The sequence below is a fragment of the Akebia trifoliata genome, chromosome 4, assembly GCF_017979445.1.
Source record: "Akebia trifoliata isolate Shusen 1 chromosome 4, ASM1797944v1, whole genome shotgun sequence".
Taxonomy (NCBI): domain Eukaryota; kingdom Viridiplantae; phylum Streptophyta; class Magnoliopsida; order Ranunculales; family Lardizabalaceae; genus Akebia; species Akebia trifoliata.
Window position 1 is genome coordinate 1308928 of NC_141378.1, and position 21529 is coordinate 1330456.

Sequence of the window (21529 nt, forward strand, 5' to 3'; positions counted from 1 at the left end):
TGTCACCAAGCCAGAGTTCGGGAATAAGTCAGTTAGAGGAAAAATTGAAAAATTCGATAACATCATAAAAACAATCGAGTTAGGGTTAGAACCATGTAATTGTTCCTACTAAGTGGTATTCTCATGTTATCTCATTAAATTCCATATTGATGTATAATAATAAATTACCAAATCCCATATTGATTTCATCCATGCATACACAAGAAGTTACCACATGTCCACATTTATATTGTTCAATTCAAAAAAACAAATATAATCATAAGTCAAAAACATCAAAATCAATATGATCCTCATTTACATCATTATTACCTTAATTCTTGATTTAATCACAAAGTTTATGAAAGTTGTGTCTTATTCAAAAGTCGCAATTAAATAGGTGAAGAAAAAAATCACAATTTAATTATAACTTTTTCAATAAGTTGGAGACTTTGGTGGCTATGACAAGAATAGAGACATGCATCTCCAAACGTCCACAATAGGCTCTTGAATGCTCTAATTCAAGACGTCTACCGACACTTCTACTTAAGAGTTGCCACAACCACTTTTTCAACTAATTGGACATAGAACTTTCCAAGGGGACGGTGCCTGTAACCATGGGATTAGTCTCACCCGAACCAATATTAATTGGTATTAAATAGAGTCCTTTTTTAGAAAGCACTTGTGGTTTAAAAAGCAGAGTTCAACTAACCTTACTAAGTTGGTAAGGATTTCACCCTCACTAAAAGTCTTTGTGCTCAACTTGTGGCATCCAAAATCATGATCCGATCTTTAGGGTTGTAGAGGACAAAATTCTATGAACTTAAAAAAGAAAGAAGTCATTTTTTACCATTGAATTTTAATTTTAAATTTGGGAGTCATGTGAAAGTTCGTTAAGCATCCATTTTCAAAACCTATGATCAATACCAAAGAAAATTATTTTGTAAATTTTTTTTTTTTTTTATATTACTTTTTCCATAAAATCTAAGGGTTGTGGTGTTTGGATTGCCAATGTGGTAATATTCATTTGAGCAAGCTGACCCTCAGTAAGGTTTAAAATCTTTAGTAAATTAGTTAGGAAAATGTTTCTCTAAAAGCTATCCCATTTGCATACCACTTAGAGTCAAAGTGTGTGGGGTGCAATTGTGGGTCCTATATCCCACCATTTTTGTGATGATCGGTGGTTGACTTGACGTCTTGGTAGGGTCCATCACGTGAGTGCAGAAATTAATATTGTCTTTGATGCGTCTTAATCGTTTGCCCTACTAATAACGGAACTAAAAGAAATATCCGAAACGGACGATATCTTCCTCACAGTGTGATTGATGTGGGTGCAGAAAGTAATATTATCTTTGATGTATCCTTCACTCTTAATAATGGAATCCAAAAAATAACCATACCGGACTCTATCTGCCCTGACAGTGTGACTGGTAGGCTGCGGACTTTCAAAAAGTTGTTTTTCCTAATCTGAAACCTTGTTTGAGACAATAGCATCAAACATACGGCCAAGATGGCATCAAAACATGCAGAATTTCAAGTGATCTCTACTAATTTTGTAGGGATTTTAATTTACAATCCCTGGGAATATCTTCCTGCGCATTTAGTCTAAACTAGACCGGCCGTTGTTCTCGGTTTCTTTTGTCATTTGGGCAATATGTTGTCTAATAAAGTTGAGACTGGGAGCAAATTACTTGTATTGTCCTCATAGATCCATTAATAATGGGCCCTGTAAAGTGTCTCTTTTTCAGAGGAGCCCAGATCATGTGCACCTTGGGTGGAGGATTGAAGCCTTCCTCCCACACTTCAATACATGCCACATAAGTCACAATCCAAAGGATTAATATCTAAAATATCTCTTCTTCAAAATTTCCTTGGATTGAGACTTACGTTACATATGTTAGACCTGGGAGGAGGAGAGCTTCAATCCTCCACCCTTGGTGCATGCGAGCTGGCTCTCATTGTAAAAGATAATAGGTCATAAGTATCTCATTTTCCCACCACTTAGGGTCAGAGTGTATGAATGCTATTATGTCTTTTGTTAGAAAGGCACGTGACATGTTTTTTTCTCTCTTCTATGGTCAAACCACACATTAACATTTGGTCCATCTCTCTCGAGATGTCTACAATGAAAATCAACTTCATTAATGATTTACAGTGATGAATTTGTAATTTCTAATTGTAGGGATAAAATCTAAGATGTCTTAGATTTCTCAAGATTTATTCCTAACAATGATTTTTATTGTTATTGATGTACATGAACAATTGAAATCGTAAATAATAATAATAATAATAATAATAATAATAATAAAAATAAAAAGAAAAAAAAAATACAATAAAACACAAAATTTGTTTACGGGATTCGTCCCAGGTTTCAAAGAGTCATTTCACTATTCTTGAATATATAAAAAAAAGATGCAACCAAATCCTAATGAAATGAATCAATCCTCGTTAATCAAAGGATTCTCAATCAATTATCCAAATCTATAGTTATCAAAAATAAAGATTTTCTATTTTTAAATAAGATTTATATTTTTAACTAAAAAAAATCTAATTCAAAATATATCAATCGATGCATTGAGATATGTATTAAATATATCATGTGATCGATCATCAATATTTACTTTATTTATACCACGTGTCATGTACCACTTTTTACCCACATGCTAATTAACCAGTGTTAAGTTTTCTTATCATTTGAATTACCAATTAGGGTAATTTTTTTTGTATTGATTCTTCAAATTGATAGGTATCACAAGGCATAAGTGAATCGAGGTAAGGGTTTTGTAGACACAAGTGAACCTCAAAATATCTTTTGTTTTTCACAAGGGTGGGATCCACCATCATCATTGATGACATGAATGTTTTGGATTTGTAATCAAATATGATTGAAAATAGAACTGCTTGTATGATTTGCCATATTGGAACTTGGTCCATTGAATTTAGAATCATAATTAGCATGCTAATAGTTCTTTCGTCTTTTATTACATTTTTGTTTGAACATGCAGATTATTTAATATAATAATTTTATTTATTTTTATCATTTCATATCTTACATTACCCATTGGTCAAAAAAGATTACTTTGTACGAATTTATATAATTTGTTTGTAAAAAAAAAAACAAGTAATATTAAAGATTTTGCATCAATCTCAAACCAAAATGTTTTTATTTTATATGAAAACATTATCATGGAAAAGTATGCCATACTAAAATCAAGGTAGTATTGACTCTAATATAAGATTACCTAATTCAATATTTAAAATCAACTAAAGAAATCTAGAATCATAATATATAATAGTTTTGATCTTAATAAAGGAGATGGTTCAGGGGATAATTATGACAATGATTTTTTGTGAACCACTTTTGAATGGGTTAGAAGTTTTGGAATGAAATGATTTTTTATGAAAATGATCTCCTATGTGGTGAGGAGGTCATCCTCACAAAAAAATAGTTCATTCCAAAATTTCTAATCCAAATTTATAAGTTGATGAATTGTGGATTGTCAATTTTTTTGTAAATCACTTTTGATGGGTTTAGAAGTTTTGAAATGAACTGATTTTTAGCGAGGATGATATAATCTCTATGGTGAAGAGATCATTCTTATAAAAAATCATCCCATTCAAAAAATTTTAATTCATATAAGACAAAAAGTCATTGTCATAGATTTTGTCACAATTAATCCCAAGGGACTGGCATAATGGCAATTTCAGACTGATAATCGGTTAATGTTCACAGGTCATGAGTTCGATATTCAATATAAACATTAATTCCTTAGGAGCCACCCGTGAGAGCGCATCCTCACTTACCTAGTGCGTGTGATGTACATGCATTGCATGTTCCTTGAAATTAGTATTTAGACAAGACCATGGTCTATGAATTGGGCAGAGCCTAAACACAAACCTAGTCGGCTCTCTACAGGTCTACTGACTCTTTATAGGGATAGAAAAGTTATAAATAAATAAATAAAAAGAAGATTTTGTCACAATTATTATCCCATGAACTATTCCTTTTAATAAATTAATACTTGTCAGTTCAATTTCCTTTACATGACCAACATGCATCATATATATAAGAAATAAAAATAAATAAATAAATAAATCAAGAAATAATTTATGATTAAAAAACTATTATATTCAACTTAGATAATTCATCAGTGTAGATGTTTGTCTTGTGCATCTCAATGACCATTTAACAGCCTAACGTAAATATAAAGATCATGATTTTAAAACTCGTCCAAGATCAAGATGTATCGCCTAAGTTAATTCGGTATCGAAGCTGAATGAGATCAACTCACAAGTCACTTTTTTGATCGAGATTTAATACTTCACATTCAATCTTTTTATTTTTTGAATGAGACATCTTAAATATATCGAAAAACTCATTTGAGACGATTGGATATTGAGTTTGGATGAGACGAGACACGAAACCAAATTTTAAAGTCACGATAGAGACGACTCCCACATTATCAGATGAAAGGCACATCAATGGAGAGGATATAAAGAGACAAAGAACAATGACAGAATTTGTTGGCATTATCCACTCCAAAAGAATAAAAGTGATCTTGTGTAATGCCCCAGATGTCATGGGCTAACTCATCCAACCATTCCCTCCCATCACTGTCTTGACTTTTATTATTATTAATTACGACATATTTATATTTCTAATCACAGCCCACGTTTGCAAAAAAATTCTAGAGATGTGTATTCATTTTCTTAATATTAATGTTTTTTTTTTTTTCAGGAATAAATATTATCTTGGGAACGTTGATCTCAACCTCTCCCTAAAATACGTGAGACTAATGTTTCCTAATTATTATTAATTTAATTTTAAGGTTAGAATCAGATTAGAAAGAGAGCTGCTATTGACCACCCAACTCTTACTTATTACACCTCAGTTAAAATATACAAAGGAATTTTTCCTCAAACAAGATACAACTTATGTCCAAATTCCAGTTTGGATACACTGTTTATTATAATTCCCAAAACATGCATTTTGAGTGAATTCGTCACTTTTATAATTAATAAATTCGTAGATATTAAAAGTGATGAACTTATGAATTCGTAGGTTATAAAAATGATGAATACATGTTTTGAAAATTAAAATGAATAATATACCAAACTCGAAATTTTGTTATATTCAACGTAATAAATGGAAATTCACCTATAAAGAAAATAAAGTGAACATAAACAAATAATAAAAGTTGGGGGTGCTAATAAATTTTTTTCCTGACTAGATTTTGATTTTGGATTTTATATAGAATAATGCTGAAGTGACCTCAAGAGTGTACCTTTAACAGCTCCTGATCAGAAGAGCACATACGATTAACAAAGCAAAGTGGTACCTAGGTTAGGCTAGTAACCTAGGTCTGTCAAGTAGAAAGGCAAGACAAAGATGAGAGTCTACCCTTGGCAAGGTAGAGTAAATTAGTATTTGCAAGTGGATCTTGTTCTTTGCGCATTAAAATTCGAGGTCTTAAAAGGATCCCAAGTATCCAGGGATGTAATAAGGATAGTTCTAATTTGATTAGGATCTTTGAGATTGTGGGATCTCCCATAATCAAATCCCAAATTCATAGGAAATTCTAATTTCTGGGAAATCCTATACATTGAAGGGAGGATCAAGAGTTGAGGATTTTTTTGGCTCTCTTGAAATTGAGCTATAACTTAAGCCAAGCCATTGGAATGTTTGGATAGTGTATTTTAATATGTAAAGAGGGTGTGATAACAAATTATGATGTAATAAGTAAAAGTTGGGGTGTCAATAGCAGCACTCATTAAAAAGTTTACAAACTGATATTTAACTCATAATGTTTTCTCAGTGCCACTCCTTAGATCGTTGAAGCTCTGAGAGAGAGAAAGCGATTGCTGGGCGTTCTGTACATTTGTCTATGTTCTCACGCCTGCATCAATGAAACACAGCCCAAGAAAACAACCAGAGGTACAAATTCATGGTTTTTTTCTCACCTGGGTGTTCGTTTTTTGCGATTTTTTTTTTTTTGGAAGATTTTCGCTCCTATTATTATTATTATTATTTTTCCTTAATTGGGAAAACTTGCAGAGGAGTTGGGTTGAAATCTGTTGTTTCGGTTACTCCTGCCTACAGCATTTCTGGCCAAAAATTATTCTGAGAAAATGGTTGAACATCAGAACCACAGAGTCAGATTTTAGCGCCGATGCAGATGAAGGAGAAAGTGACTCCGATTCATTCTTCGAAGGTGTGAGACTAAGAAATAAATAAATTTAAAGATACCCATGAATTTTTTTCTATGTTTTTCTTGTTAGAACTAGGAAGATTCAATTTTGATGATTTTTTTGGTTATTGGGCATCAATTCGAAGAGCCCTTTTTCGGATTTTGTTTCAAATTCAGTCTTGAGGAGCTGTATAAGCAATCTTAATTTATGTTTTTTTTTTTTTTTGTTTTGTTTTTTGTTTTTTGGTTTCTTATGCAGAAAATGATGGATGGGGACGAGAGTCTGGACGATCTGGACAAGAGTCTCGCTTCAAAGAAAACGAAGGGGGTGAAATTCGGTCTGAATTTAATGGTAATGTTTGTAGTTCTGACTTTAGCTTTCGATTGCAAGATCACTTTTTTTTTTTTCTTTTTTTCTTTTTTTTTTTTTCTGGTGGGTTCTGCCTGTTGATCCAAATTTACTTCGATCTTTAGATTCGCAGGAAATATTTTGTGTTAAATAATTTTTTTTTCTGTTATGGATTGTGAGCTGGGCTGCTTTCAGCTCCATTAAAGAAGAATTATGGAACATGGGTACTTATGCATAGATTCTGCCTTAATATATTTAAGATAAGTAGGCTATAAAAAACAAGTAAAAATAGTTTAAGACAAGTTGAATTAGAAAAAAATTGAAAATAAAAAATTCAGAAGAAGGGATCCTCTCACCAACTCTGAAGAAAAAGACCTGAACCACACAACTCTGAAGAAAAAGACCTCAACCAGTACGACATATTTTCCATCTTCGGCGTACTGTGACTTTGATTGATATCCCATATAGATGCCCTTTTCCTTCTTTTTTTTTTGTTTTTGGGCTCCAATCATTATTTTTAAATGGGTATTATTAACATTACTCTAGGCTGTAAAATCTCAGGGTTCATGTAATTATTATTTTCTGTTTTCTGTTTCCATATTGTTGAATTTGTTGTATGGGATGATTCTGTATAATTGGTTCTTTGATTTATAAATTGATGCCTAATGTGTAGGGATCTCCTCTGAGACACTTCCCATAATAAGAAGAAGAAAGTCAGAGACCCTTCGAGCTCAATATATAAATACCAAAGAACTCAGGTATTTTGCTCCTACCATACTAACCAATTTTACTCAAATTGAATAACTCTAGTGAATGTGAATGTAACTCAGGCTATTAAGTTTCACTGTCCATGCCCCTCGCTTAATCTGCAATTTTTTGTGTCACTAGGATTTGTGTTGGAACATGGAATGTTGGAGGTAAACTGCCACCTGATGATCTAGACATCAAAGATTGGTTAAACGTGGACGAGCCCGCTGATATCTATGTGCTCGGGTAAATTTCTCCTCGTTGAATCCAAAAAGTCAATATTGTGAGTGTTAAGAGAAATCGTTTCATAAAATTCCAGTAATTACTGATTTTCCTCTTAATTTAGTATTTACTTTCTTCTTCTTTCCTTAAACTATTTCCACTTAATTATTACGTTTGAAAGTATTTATTTATTTTCTTAACATTTTTCTATCCACTAATTCAATCCTTTGGATTAATGCATAATTATTTCTTTTCTATATATACAACATGACTATTGACTAAAAAATTATATCTCTTTGCAGCATTCAGGAGATTGTTCCATTACATGCGGGGAATGTTTTGGGTGCAGAGGACAGCCGGCCAGTTCGCAAATGGGAATATATCATTCGTGACGCACTGAATGAAATTCGAACTTTTAAGACAAAGTTTAAATGCTATAGTGATCCTCCTTCTCCAACGAGGTTTAAGCCATTGGATGATATCCCAGACATTGAAGATGAAATAATACCTGAAACTGACAGTGATGATGACGAGGAAGTCCATCCTTTGGACGAAACATTTGATAATTCCAATGAAATCAAGGATGGACCCACTTCAAGAAAAATTGAGTTCATATGTACTGAGGCTTCAAAGTCACCTGAAAGGGCTGATTTGGAGGAAACAAAAGAAAAAGATTTGCAGAGACAGTTTTCGTCAAGTATATTAGATAGGTTAAACCGCCATTGGATGGAAGGTCGTATGGAAAATTCAGAAGCACCGGTTGCCCGGAATATGGGAATATTAACCAAAACACTTAGTGCGTCAGAAAGGATTGGTTTGGGTTGGCCAGAGCCTCCATTGAACTTGCTAGCTCAGCTTGCTTTAGAGAGACCAAATTCTGTCAGATCAGTTGAATCTTTCAGACGTTCTAAATCTTTAAGAACATATAATTCTTTCAAATCATCTAGTAATAAGGAGAATAAAGGGTCATCAGAAATAGCTCTGCTCGCAGATCTTGACCTGGAATCCATTATGCGCAGGAAGAGAAGATCACCTTTTGTACGGATAGTAAGCAAGCAGATGGTTGGGGTTTTCCTTTCTATATGGGTTCGTAGAAGCTTTCGGAGGCATATCCATAATTTAAAGGTGTCTACTGTTGGTGTTGGTGTTATGGGTTACATTGGTAACAAGGTCAGTCACATTATATTATTTGGACTGCTTAAATATTCTATGTAGGAAAGTTGCTGCAACTCCTAGCATAGAAGGTTGTCTTTTTGGCATTTTGTCATTATGAAATTTAGTCTTCTTCTTTTTTTAAACATGGCAACAAACAAAGTCAGTTCTAAATTCACAAAATATATGCTCTTCATTGATTGATATGAGGGCATTTACTCCTGTTGCACCAATTGCAAAAAAGAACAGGTCAACATTTACAATTTGAGTTTAGAAAGCCTAGGATAAGTTTATCAAATATAAGTAATATCTTTTATTTGATACCCGTAGGGATTTAAATGTTTCTTACTTAAAGGGGAAGAAATTAAAGGTGTTGAAATGCAGATTCTCAATCCTTAGTAGAACTTGGTGTATTCTTTTAGGGGGTGTTAGAAGATTAGGGTTAAGGAGAGAAGGAGGAAAATAGGAAAGAGAATGAGTCGGTCATCCCCAATAGGGTTCGGCCTCTCTTTTATATTAAAAACATGTGGTTCGTCGTGTGGGCTTAAGTATTGGGCCCACACGACATTAAATAAGAACTCTAACACTTCCCCTTAAGTTGGAGCATACAAATCTGACATACCCAGCTTGGTACAAAAAGTAATAAAGGAACTCCTAGACAATGGTTTCTTGATATAGGGAATAGATATCTTCTTAACTATCATGATGTTATGAATAAAGTAGCAATCAACCGCAATGTGCTTGGTTCTCTTGTGGAATACTGGATTACTAGCTATAAAACTAGCAACTTGATTATCAGAATACATAGGCATAGGAGTAGGAATTTCAATCCCCATGTCCTTTAGAAGACTTTGAACCCAAAGCATCTCATATGCACTATGTGCCATCATCTTGTATTCTGCTTCAGCACTAAAACGACCTACAACTTGCTGTTTTTTAGTGCATCAAGTTACCAAATTACCTCCCACGAAGGTACAATACCCAGAAGTAGATATACGATCAGTCATGCTCCCCATCCAATCAATATCTGAGAATCCAGTAATGGATATAAGAGGTGAAGATCTGTATAATAATCTTTTGCTTGGTGACCCTTTTAGATACCTCAATATCCTAAACACAACATCCTAATAAGTCTGTCGCGGAGCATGCACAAATTAGTTAACTACTCCCACAACAAAGGTAATATATGGGCGAGTGACAGTTAGGTAGATTAGTTTGCCAGCTAACCTATGGTAACGTTCTACATTAGGATAAATCTCCTCCTACTTAACATCAAGCTCAGTAGTAGGATCCATAGGAGTATCAGCTAGTTTACAACCCAAAGTACCAGTCTAAGATAACAAATCTAGAACATACTTCCTCTGAGACAAACTAATACCTTCTTTGGAGCGAGCTATTGAATACCCAAGAAGTAGCAAAGAAGACCTAAGTCTTTAGTGTGAAACTGTTTGGCTAGATGAGTCTTCAAATCTGAGATACCACTAGGATCACTTCTAGTGATGATAATATCATCCACATAAATTATCAACACAATAATTCCACCAGAAAAGTGCCTCATAAACACTAAATGATCAGAAGTAGACCTAGCAAATCCATAAGCGAGAATAACTAAGCTAAATTTATTAAACCAAGCCATAGATTGCCTTCCCTAGGTGACACACTAGACCAGTCTTACCAGAGTCAACATATCCAAGTGGTTGTTCCATACATACCTCCTCTTGTAAGTCTCCATGTAGAAAGACATTTTTAATATCCAACTGATACACGTGCCAAGCATAACATACTACAACAAAAATAAGAACGTTAACAGAGTTTAGGTGAGTCACTGGAGAAAAAGTTTCACTATAATCAACCCCATAAATCTGTGTGTAACCCTTGGCTACAAGACAAGCCTTCAACTTCTCAACAAATCCATTGGGAAGATACTTGACTATATGCACTCATCTACACCCTACAGCCTGCTTCCTAAGTATGATTATGATGAAGGGCTGCAATTTCCTCATCCATAGCTAGTTTTCACCCAGAGGAGGATAATGCTTGTGTATAGGAAGTGGGAACAGAAATAGCAGACAAGAAAAGTGCAAACTGGTAAAATGAAAGTTACATTCGATGAAAAGAACACAAAATCAGCAATTGGGTGCTTAGTGCAAGTTCTAGTACCTTTCCTTAAAGTAATAGGAAGATCACTAGAGGTAGAAGTAGATGTTGGTGGATGTGGAGGAACCTCAAGTGAAGTTGATGAAGGATCTGGGGTTGGCAGAGAAGATGAAGGTGTCGGAAATGAGTGTTGATATACTTTAAGAAGTATAGTGGAAGGGTCACCTGTAGGAAGAATTGGAAGCACAGAAGATGAGGAAACTATAGCAGACAACTCCCCCCGACAAGAAGACACAAGATTTAAGTCAAATGAGGCACCAACATAAGAACAATAAGGTCTAGATTCAAAGAATGTCACATCAACACTTATATAGTAGTGTTGAGTGACAGGACAACAATACCTATACTCTTTTTGTGTACGAGAGTAACCTAAAAAGACACATTTGATGGATCTTGGGACAAATTTATTCAACTTAGACTCAAATGAGTGAACAAAACAAGCACAACCAAAAACTCTAGGAGTAACAACAAAATGATGAACTTGAGAATAAACCAGAGAGAAAGGTGATTGACCATTTAAAATTGATGATGGCATGCGATTAATAAGATAACAAGTTGTGAGGACATCATCACCCTAATAAGGTTTAGGTACATGTATGTGAAATATAATAATGTTAGCAACATCAAATAAAGGACAATGTTTTCGCTTAACAACACCATTCTGTTGAGAAGTATTAACGCAATTGATTTGATGAATAATGTCATTATCTGAACAAAATGACTGAATAGAAGATGACATGTATTCTAAGACATTATCAGAACACATAACTTTCACAAGTTTGCCAAATTGAACTGAAATTTCTTTATAATAAGCAAAACACGAGGTAATTCAGTGCGATCTTTTAAGAAGAAGAGCCATGTCATACGAGAATAATCATCTACAAACACCATAAAGTAATGAAAACTAGATAAATTTTTTATTCTTGACGGATCCCAAATATCCATATGAATTAGGTCAAAAAGTTTAGATTGACGACTCTCAGTACTACTAGGAAAAGAACTGCAATGATGCTTGCCCAATTAACAAGCATTTTTTTAAAACTGACACTGAACTCAACTTAGGAATAACACGATGTAAATTAGACAAAGACACATGACCCAAACAATAGTGCCACTGAAGGGGTGAAATTGGAACACTCAAGGCAGAAGCAGGTGCATCCATAGTTACCAAAGTCGCTGACTTTTTCAAAAAGTCGTGTTTAAATTGTGCTTTTAAGGGGTGGTGATTAAATCACCACTTTTTGAAAAAGTCATGATTTAAGCAAAAAATGTGATTTAATCATCACTTTTTAAAAGTGTTTTTTCAAAGACCATTTATTCTTATAGTTTAAAATAAGATTTGATGATATAAATGATAATACCACTTAGTAGGAAAAAATACACACTATTTCGATTTATTCCTGATTTTTTCTTGATTTTTTTTGTTTTTTTTTACTGTCCCTTGCCGACTTTTTCCTGAACCCCGATTTGGTGACTATGGACGCATCCCGCATTACATAGTATATTCCATCTTTCTCATGCCCTAAACCAATCATCTTCTTTGTCTTGAGATTGTGAAAGACACAATAAGAAGGGAAGAACGTTACAAAACACTGCAATGATTTTGTAAGCTGACTAACAGAAAGTAGATTAAAAGGAAATCAAGGACCAAAAGAATAGAAGATAAGGGAAGAGATGAGTTTGGAAAAACATCACATTTCCCAACTACATTACGAGTGGAATCCATTGCCTAGTACAATGTGAGAATTAAGTGAATGGAAATTAGAAAAGAAGTGAGATATAGCATATATGTGAGCATGAGCTCCTGGATCGATGATCCAAGATGAAGGAGGCTTAGCAACTATAAATGTGGGATTACCTAAAGTAGTTGTGGGTGGAGTAAGTCCTACAGTCAAGGTAGTCAACTTTCTGAAGAATCTCTCTCAACTGTGTGGTAAGATAGAAAAATGCAGTTATAGATGTAGTTTGAGAAGTTGAATTAGTGAAATTTTGAGGAGGTTCCTCTCGAGCCTGATTAATCCAAGAAGGTTTACCCATTTATCCCAACAAAATTATTCAGTGTGGCCAATCCAATCACAACAGGTATACTTCAAATCACCACCACGACTTTGGCTACTAACACTATCAGAAATCCCTAGTCATCCGAGGAGAAGTAAACTAAAAACTCGCACAGAGATTAAAACATAAATCTAAAAAAAAAAAAAATATAGAGTATCTCTTGGGATATTCTATGATATCCAACTAGGGTTGAGAGGCTAACGAAACAACGTTTGAAATAAAATCGCAAAACCGAAAAACACCTGAAAAAAAAAACTGAGATCCGAGCAAAATTTCAAACTATTGATTGAGAAGCCAAATAAGTTTTTTTTTTGTTGCAAAAATGTTGTTCACAAACACTATTCACACAGAAAACACTGTTCACGAGCACTATTCACATGATACTGTTCACACAACACTATTCATAGATCTTTTTTTTAATTGAATTTTGTGGTTTTAAAACTGCCCAACAATTCCCCAATCATTCATAAACACCTTAAACAAATACGAACAAAGTCCTAGATAAATATCTAGGTGCAAACAAACAAACCTCAAACACTTAATCCCTTTTTAAAATCAAAGCCTTAGGGTTTGGAAGTACCGGATCGAAGAGGGGAAAGAAAGAGATTAAGAAAAGGGAAGAAATGGAGAAACAAACAGATTTAATGGTAGAAGTGCTCTAATATCATGTTAGAAGATTAGGTTTAAGGAGAGGAGGAAAATAGAGAAGAAAATGAGTCGGTCACCCTCAATGTAGGGTTAGGCCTCTCTTTTATATTAAAAACATGTGCTTGGTCATGTGAGCTTAAGTATTGAGCCCACACGACATTAAATAAAAACTCTAATAGGGGGGAAGGAGAGAGAACAATTGTTACTTCTCATTGCTAATATATGGAACTACAACAAGTTTCTACGACCATAATACCCTATAGAAATTGGTTTAGGACAATGAAAAACTCCAGCTAAACCTTGTTCAATTTGTCAAAGATTGACAATTGTGTTATGTCCTTTAGAACAAAGTTTTTTTTTTGTGTGTGCATGTTAGCCCTCAATTCACTTTTCAAACCTACTTTTTCTTCTTCGTTGAAATTATGAGTGGTTTCTATCATTGTTAGAAGACGTAGGTTAATTCCCACAATTATAGTAAAATATTTCAGTTCCTCTTGTCCTCTTAGTAATGAAAGGTCTCAGTAAAGAAAGCAGCTGCCATCATAGGCATTTTAGTATCAACTAATTACATAATTTTCTCCTTTTAGGTATATTATAGTGTATGTCACCTTTACAGTTAAGGCTATAAAACTGATTGAATAGAGTTCCTTCTTTGTCTTTCAACATTTTGTTTCTTCTCAAGTTTCTACCCTGACCATTATTTGTCTAGTCATATGGAAGTTCTAAGCAGTTTAGTACACCTGTACTCGAATTTTTGCAGACATTGCTTGCCATTTATAAAGCACAAATACCACAACTGGTGACTTGGTTGGTACCCTGCCATGGTCCCACCTAGGACATCATATGTCAAAACATCAACCTTATTGGACAGTTGTAATTATTGCCGCATTCATTTGGATTATCAAATATAAAGTTAATGGTCCAAGAAAACATTTAGTGGTGGGGATGATTGTACTATTTCACTGCTTGATTTTTCATGTAGGACATCTCCTGGGGTGGGGTGGGTTTACTTTGAATTCTAAGTTATGTGTACTCAGTTTTATATTATATTAATTCCAGAAATATCTTGAGAATTTTAAATATTCCATGGATCAATATCTGTCAGCATGTCTACTCCTATAATGCTTGTAAAATATATTTACTCCCCCTAATAAATTTACCGAATTCCAATTTTGTTATACAGCTATACCCTTCTCTTTTAATTCTTAATCGACATTAAGCACGTGAGTTATACTTGGAACTATCCTGACGAATTTTAAACTTTTCAGGGATCAATATCTGTCAGCATGTCTATATATCAGACACTATTTTGTTTTATCTGTACTCACCTAACATCAGGTGAAAAAGATGGGGATGAACATCGAAGAAATGCAGACGTGAAGGAAATACATCGGAGGACCCAATTTCGTCCGGCTTCTAGCATTGGCTTCCCTAAAACAATCCGTGACCATGAGTAAGTGATAGGAAACATTTGGGTTTTTATCAGGATGCCTGGATATGAGAAATTGCAATCCATTACTTCTTTAGTGAATCCATTGATTAACATTTTCTATGGAATTTTCATGGATGCTGCACCTTCTTTCTTTTACTCTATTTCGATTGAAATTTTATTTTTGATTAAATGGTCTTTCCGCCTTCTATAAACATGAAGAAAATTTCATTAGTGTTTTAAAGCAGAGAAGTACGTGAACAAATGTTAGGGTCAGAAAATGTATCTACTGAACTATTGATTTATCTTCGTGTCATGAATGGAGATTCAAATGCAAATGCTTCAACTATCTGCAGCTTTGAACATTTAAAGCCAAATGATTATAATATGATGAAGTCTGTTCTTAATACCACCTCTCAATGTGTATGCTTGAAATCACATACATATGAGATATTTTTATTTATAAAAAATGTTTGCTGTCTATTGGAAGATTAGGTTAAGGAGAGAAGGAGGAAACTAGAGATGAAAATGAGTAGGTCACTCTCAATAGGGTTCGGCTTCTCTCTTATATTAAAAACATGTGGTTGGTCGTGTGGCCTTATGTATTGGGCCCACACAATCTTACATTAATGAGAAATAGGATAGGGGTTGTGTGGGCTCAAGTATTGGGCCCACATGACATTAAATAAGAATTCTAACGCTCCCCTCAAGCTGGAACATACAAATCTGACATTAAGGGTGGCAATGGGTCGGGTTGGGTCGTGTTGAGGTAAGGGTATTATGGAAATTTACCAACCCCAACCCATTTAATTATCCTGTCAAAAACTTAAACCCAAACCCAACCCATATACAACCATTTGAATAAAATTCTAATCCTTATTGGAAAAAATAAGTTACATTTCCACCACAAAAAATAAAATACCATTACTAAAAATAAAGTCACACAACCATAAACCATGTTCAATGGTGAAAAATAACTTTCTTTTGATTTTTTTTTTTTCGAAGTTCATTAAGTTTTGTCCTTTACAACAATGCGGCATCAAATCATGTTTTTGGATGCCATAAGGTGATGTGGTCAGAAAATTTTACTAACTTAGTAAGGAAAGTGTTTATTATTATTATTATTATTGGCTAAGCAAAGTGTATTTCATTATCACATAGACATACTAGCCTTACTTAGTAAAGGTTGTTTTGCACACATATACCACTATATTAGGAATCAAATGCTACATGCCTTTAGATTTCAATGAAAAAATATATTAGACAAATAGATTAGAAAAAGATTAAACTGAAATTTCTTTAGAAAAAGTAAGCAAAACATGAGGTAATTTAGTGCAATCTTTCAAGAAGAAGAGTCATGTCATACGAGAATAGTCATCCACAAACACCATAAAATAATGAAAATCAAATAAACTTTTATTCTTGATGGACCCCAAATATCCGTATGAATTAGTTCAAAAAGATTAGATTGACGACTTTCAGTACGACTGGGAAAAGAACTACGGTGATGCTTGCCCAATTGGCAAGTCTCACATGCTAAAACTGGCATTGAATTTAACTTAAGAATAACACAACATAAATTAGACAATGACACATGACTCAACCGATAGTGCCACTGAAGGGTGAAACTGAAACACTCAAGGCAGAAGTAGGTCATCCATAATCACCAAAGTCACCGACTTTTTCAAAAAGTCGTGTTTAAATTGTGATTTTAAAGAATGATGATTAAATCACGATTTTTTTTTTGAAAAAGCAACGATTTAAACGAAAGTCGCAATTTAATCCCGACTTTTTGAAAAAGACACATGACCCAACCGATAGTGCCACTGAAGGGGTGAAACTAAAGCTCTCAAGGCCGAAGCAAGTGCATCACACATTAAATAGTATGATCTATCTTTCTTATGCCCCAAACCAATCATCTTCCTCGTCTAGAGATCATGAAAGACACAATAAGAAGGGAAGGATGTTACAGAGCATTGCAATGATTTTGTAAGTCGGCTAATAAAAAGTAGGTTAAAAGGAAATTCAGGAACCAAAATAGTAGAAGATAAACGAAAAGATGAGTTTGGAAAAACATCACATTTCCCAAGTACATTACGAGTAGACCCATTAGGTAGTACAATGTGAAAATTAAGAGAATGGAAATTAGATAAGAAACGAGATATACCAGACATGTGGGCACTAGTTCCTAACTTGATGACCTAAGATAAAGGAGATTTAGTAGCCATAAATGTGGGATTACTCGAAGTATCCATAGTAGTTGTGGCAAGATCGGAAGATCTAGCTTTAGATGTAGTCTGAGAAGTAGAATTAGTGGAACTCTAGGTTTCTTTTGAGTCTGATTAGTCTAAGCAAGTTTACCTTATTTATCTCATCAAAACTACTCAGTGTGGCCAGTGTAGCCACAATAAGTACTCTTCAAATCATCACCACGGCCACCTCTGCGACCATCACAACCTCCTCTACCACGGCCACGAGAAGAGTCGGATGAACCACTAGAAACCAAATTTGTCATTTGGGGAAAAGTAAATTAAAAATCCGCACAGAGATGAAAAAATAAATCTCAAAAAATAGATTATCCCTAGGGATATTCTATGAAATGCGGTTAGGATTGAAAGGCCAACGAAACATCGATCAAAATAAAATCGCAAAACCCTAAAACACCTCGAAAAAAATTTAAGATCGGGAAAATTTTCATTGTTGATCAAGAAGCCGAAGAAGTCAATTTTTGTACATGCAGAAAATATTGTCCATGCGACACTGTTCACACAAAAATACTATTCATGAGCACTATTCACATGACACTATTCATAGATTTGTTTTGAAATTTAATTTTTGGGACTTCAAAATTGTTCACCAATTCCCCAATCATTCATTAACGCCCTTAAACAAACACAAACCAAGCCCTAGGTAAACATATTAGTGCAAACAAATGAACCTCAAACACCTAATCATTTTTTGGAACCAAGGCCTTAGGATTTGGAAGTACTGATTAATCTCTTCTTCGCGACATGGGTGTTGATATTCCATTACCTATGAAGATGTATTGTGATAATCAGGCGGCCATCTTTATCGCTAGCAACCCTATATTTCATGAGTGCACAAAGCACGTAAAAGTTGATTGTCACTTTGTATGGGATTTACTCATGCGCAACACAGAGTGTTACACCCTATGTGAAGTCTTGTAATCAATTGGCTGATTTTCTTACTAAGTCTTTATCTCGTGTACTTTTTTCTTCTTTTTGTTCTAGTTGGGCATCATGATATGTATGCTCCAGCTTGAGGGGGAGTGTTAGAGTTATTTTTTTAATTGGGTGGGCCCACGTCTTTAATCAAGTGTAAGTGGGCCCCACATGCCTTTAATAAATAAGTAGGGAAGAAGAGGGGTCGAACCTATTCAACTTCGACCCTCTCTCTCCTCACCTTGTTTCTTCTCTCCTTTTTCTCTTGTGGATTGATTCTTGGTCTCTAACAGTGGGTATGCTTTACACTTAAATGCATGCATGTTTCAGTATGACCTACTTAATGATGCACATGTGCTCTTAAAGAGACATATGCATATATGTACAATGTTGAGACTTGAGTGAGGTTTCTTTTTATATTACACAAGTGAAGCTAGAACATTGATGTTGTAATATTGCTGATGTCAATTTCAGATACAACGCCAATAAGGTTTTAAAAATGTAAATTATAGAGCACTTCAAAGTTAGGATCTTATTCTTAATGGAAGTAATTTTGTATCGTGCCTGTACCTGAATGCTATAGATTCATCGAAATATCTTTGGCAAGAACGAATTCTTCACGTGACAACCGACCCCATAATCCTTTGGCTTCTTGTTAGAAATTGTTAAACTTGGTGTAGCACCTTTGCAAGAGAACAGGATTTGTTGAACCTCATTGCATCCCACCCATAGGTATATGTTCTACCTCAGTATGGGAATCAAACTACTCATATGACAGAGATAATAAAATTTCGAAGAATTTCCATCTTTTTTCACTCGCTTCTTCTTTCTCTATAAAAATATGTGCCATGTTGTCATTGCAGAAGAATTATCTGGTTGGGAGATCTGAATTATCGTATCAACTTATCATATGAGAAAACACGAGAACTCGTTTCCAAAAAAGAATGGTCGAAGTTGGTTGAGAAGGACCAGGTGAGGTTTATACTTTTTCTATATCGTGAGAGTTTGGATGATTCCCCTAAAGACGTTTCCATTCATAAAAAAAATCATGTTGGAGTTGGTTATGACTGCCAAATATGATGTGTAAGAGTATTAGATATGGTTCCAGATTCATTCCCTAAACTCAAAATTATTGTTTTTTTTTTAAATGAGATTAAACCTGAAGCATTCACAAACACATGGATGTCTATCACAAATAGGTCAAAAACCCATACAACCCATGAAAAGAAATATTTAGAAGGATACCTCCTCTATCATGTTGTAGTAGTACTGATATCATCTATCTTCTGATTTGAAAAAACCTGTGGTGGACATTACTATTCAGTTTCAACGAGTTTTTTTTGTTTTTGTTTTGAGAATGGGACTTGGGAGATAATCCTGAGATACCCTCTTTCTTTCCTAACTCTTGTGAAATGACTGAACTGCTTGTCTATTAAAAGGATTCCTTGTTCAAGTACTTGGGTGAAAAACTGTTACCCCATGTTCATCAATGGTATGGAGAAGCATCCCATCATTTATGACTGGGTTTCACTACACATGCTAATTGAATGCAATATAGCCCAGAACTTAGTTTTGACTAAATTTAGAATGTTTAATAAATTCTCTGCATCTTATATTTTGGATTTTTGAAAGCTCCAATATATTCTGCTAAATGGGTAATAACTGTACTGATCTACTGAAGTTCTTCCACCTTGTCGTTGCAGCTCATTCGAGAGCTAAAAAAAGGCCGTGCATTCGATGGATGGACGGAAGGTGCTTTAAATTTTCCCCCAACATACAAATATGAATTTAATTCAGAGAAGTATTGCGGAGAGGATCCGAAAGCTGGGAGGCGTACCCCTGCGTGGTATGCATAAATAAATTTCTGCATATGTTCTTGGGTTTATCTATCCATTTTAGTTAATTTTCCATGTGTCGTGGGTTGTTGGCTTTCTCTTAGAAACACATTTGTTTCTATGTTTATCTGGCTATTGTTATGAGTTGTTTGTCTCTATCAGTCTTTGCTGTTTCTTTATCATATTAGACACTCCTGAGTCATCCAACGCAAACCTTTACAAGTCCAATCATTGTGAATTTCGATCACAGCTTGATTATGACAAGTATCACAAAATTCGGTCACCCCTCACCCCCCCCCTTCTAGAATTTGGAAAAATTCTCCATAAAAGGGACCAGCTGATTAAATTGGCGAATCAATGGCATAACTGATTTTGTGAAAATAACTAGAATTCTCTCTCTATCATCTATACTGAATTTATTGAAGAACATAATGCTTCGGTAATCTTCGACAGAATTCTTAAATTACATAAATATGGGACAATGGAACACAAAAAATCTACTCAATCAAATAAGTAGGATTGACATAAAAGTAACCAAATACTACAAAGCTCTCAACTATAATAAGGCTTATGATCACTTCCTGCATCTAACCTTTATCTTGGGATGATTAAGTGCATCTGGTATCATTTGAACTGTAATTGCTCATGTAGAAGCATTTGTAACCAAAGCTTCGCATTCAGGTGTGACCGTATTCTTTCATTCGGAAAGGGAATGAAGCTGTTGAAGTACGAGAGGGTTGAGCATATGCTTTCTGATCATCGACCTGTGATGGCCATTTACATGGCTGATGTTGAGGTTTTCGATCCTAAGAAGCTACAGAAGGCCCTGACATTCACGGATGCAGAACTAAAAGATGGGGAAGTTATAGCAGATCTTGATATCAATGTTGGGATTAGCCGTTTAATATTTGGGCAGGTACGCATCCTCACCCATACATAGACAGCAACAAACTTGGGTAAATCTTAATGCTGGTTAATTCTACTGTTTTTTTTTTTTCATAAGTTAATTAAAAAAAATGTTGAACAGTTGGTGTGCACCAACCAATGTTATCATCACCTTTAGTGGTGACGGAATCCTAGCCTTAATTTGTGGTCTTGTCCTTCCAATATCTTTTTTTTTTTTTTTTTGTGTGTGTGTGTGGATAAATTAGAATATTCAAGCAAGTCCAAACTATGGCTATATTAGTATATGGGGATATACATCAATCAGTGTGATTTGTCTTAAAATACAGAAATATGTAACCACTCAAATCTCTTTATCACGCTCACTCTCACTTTGCAAATAAATTTTTCTTTGGTGATACAGGATATACCCGTTTTGGAGCGTCGAGGTGGCATGACTGTATAGTTAACCTTAATCAATTCCATTGGTTTGATCACGCTGTAATCAAGGATGCATGTTATGAATACTGTAAATGTGCGTCTTCAAGGGTTCAATCAATAATAGCTTTTGCTTAAATCAATTCTAAAACCGTATTCTGTGTGTTTTCTTGTATAAATGTGTCATTCCCATCTCTGTTTGAGACCTGTTTGATGTCATTCTTTTAGATACAAAACATATTAAGACAGCGATTTATGTTACGCAA

General features: G+C 34.5%; 1 protein-coding gene across 2 annotated transcripts; it reads left to right on the forward strand.

The window, feature by feature from the left end:
* Positions 1-5759: 5759 nt before the first annotated feature.
* LOC147402784 (type IV inositol polyphosphate 5-phosphatase 3-like) lies at positions 5760-21406 on the forward strand. 2 transcript variants are annotated; one of them, XM_086438131.1, is made up of 11 exons: positions 5760-5911; positions 6032-6188; positions 6424-6516; positions 7187-7271; positions 7402-7506; positions 7785-8652; positions 14766-14950; positions 18972-19080; positions 19812-19954; positions 20625-20859; positions 21250-21406. In XM_086438131.1, the coding sequence occupies exons 1-11, from the start codon at positions 5882-5884 to the stop codon at positions 21289-21291; spliced, it is 2052 nt and encodes a 683-aa protein (XP_086294257.1). In that variant the 5' UTR covers positions 5760-5881; the 3' UTR covers positions 21292-21406. The 2 variants fall into 2 exon arrangements, with proteins under 2 accessions (XP_086294257.1, XP_086294258.1); XM_086438132.1 differs by having other exon boundaries at positions 5761-5911; positions 6077-6188.
* Positions 21407-21529: the final 123 nt, after the last annotated feature.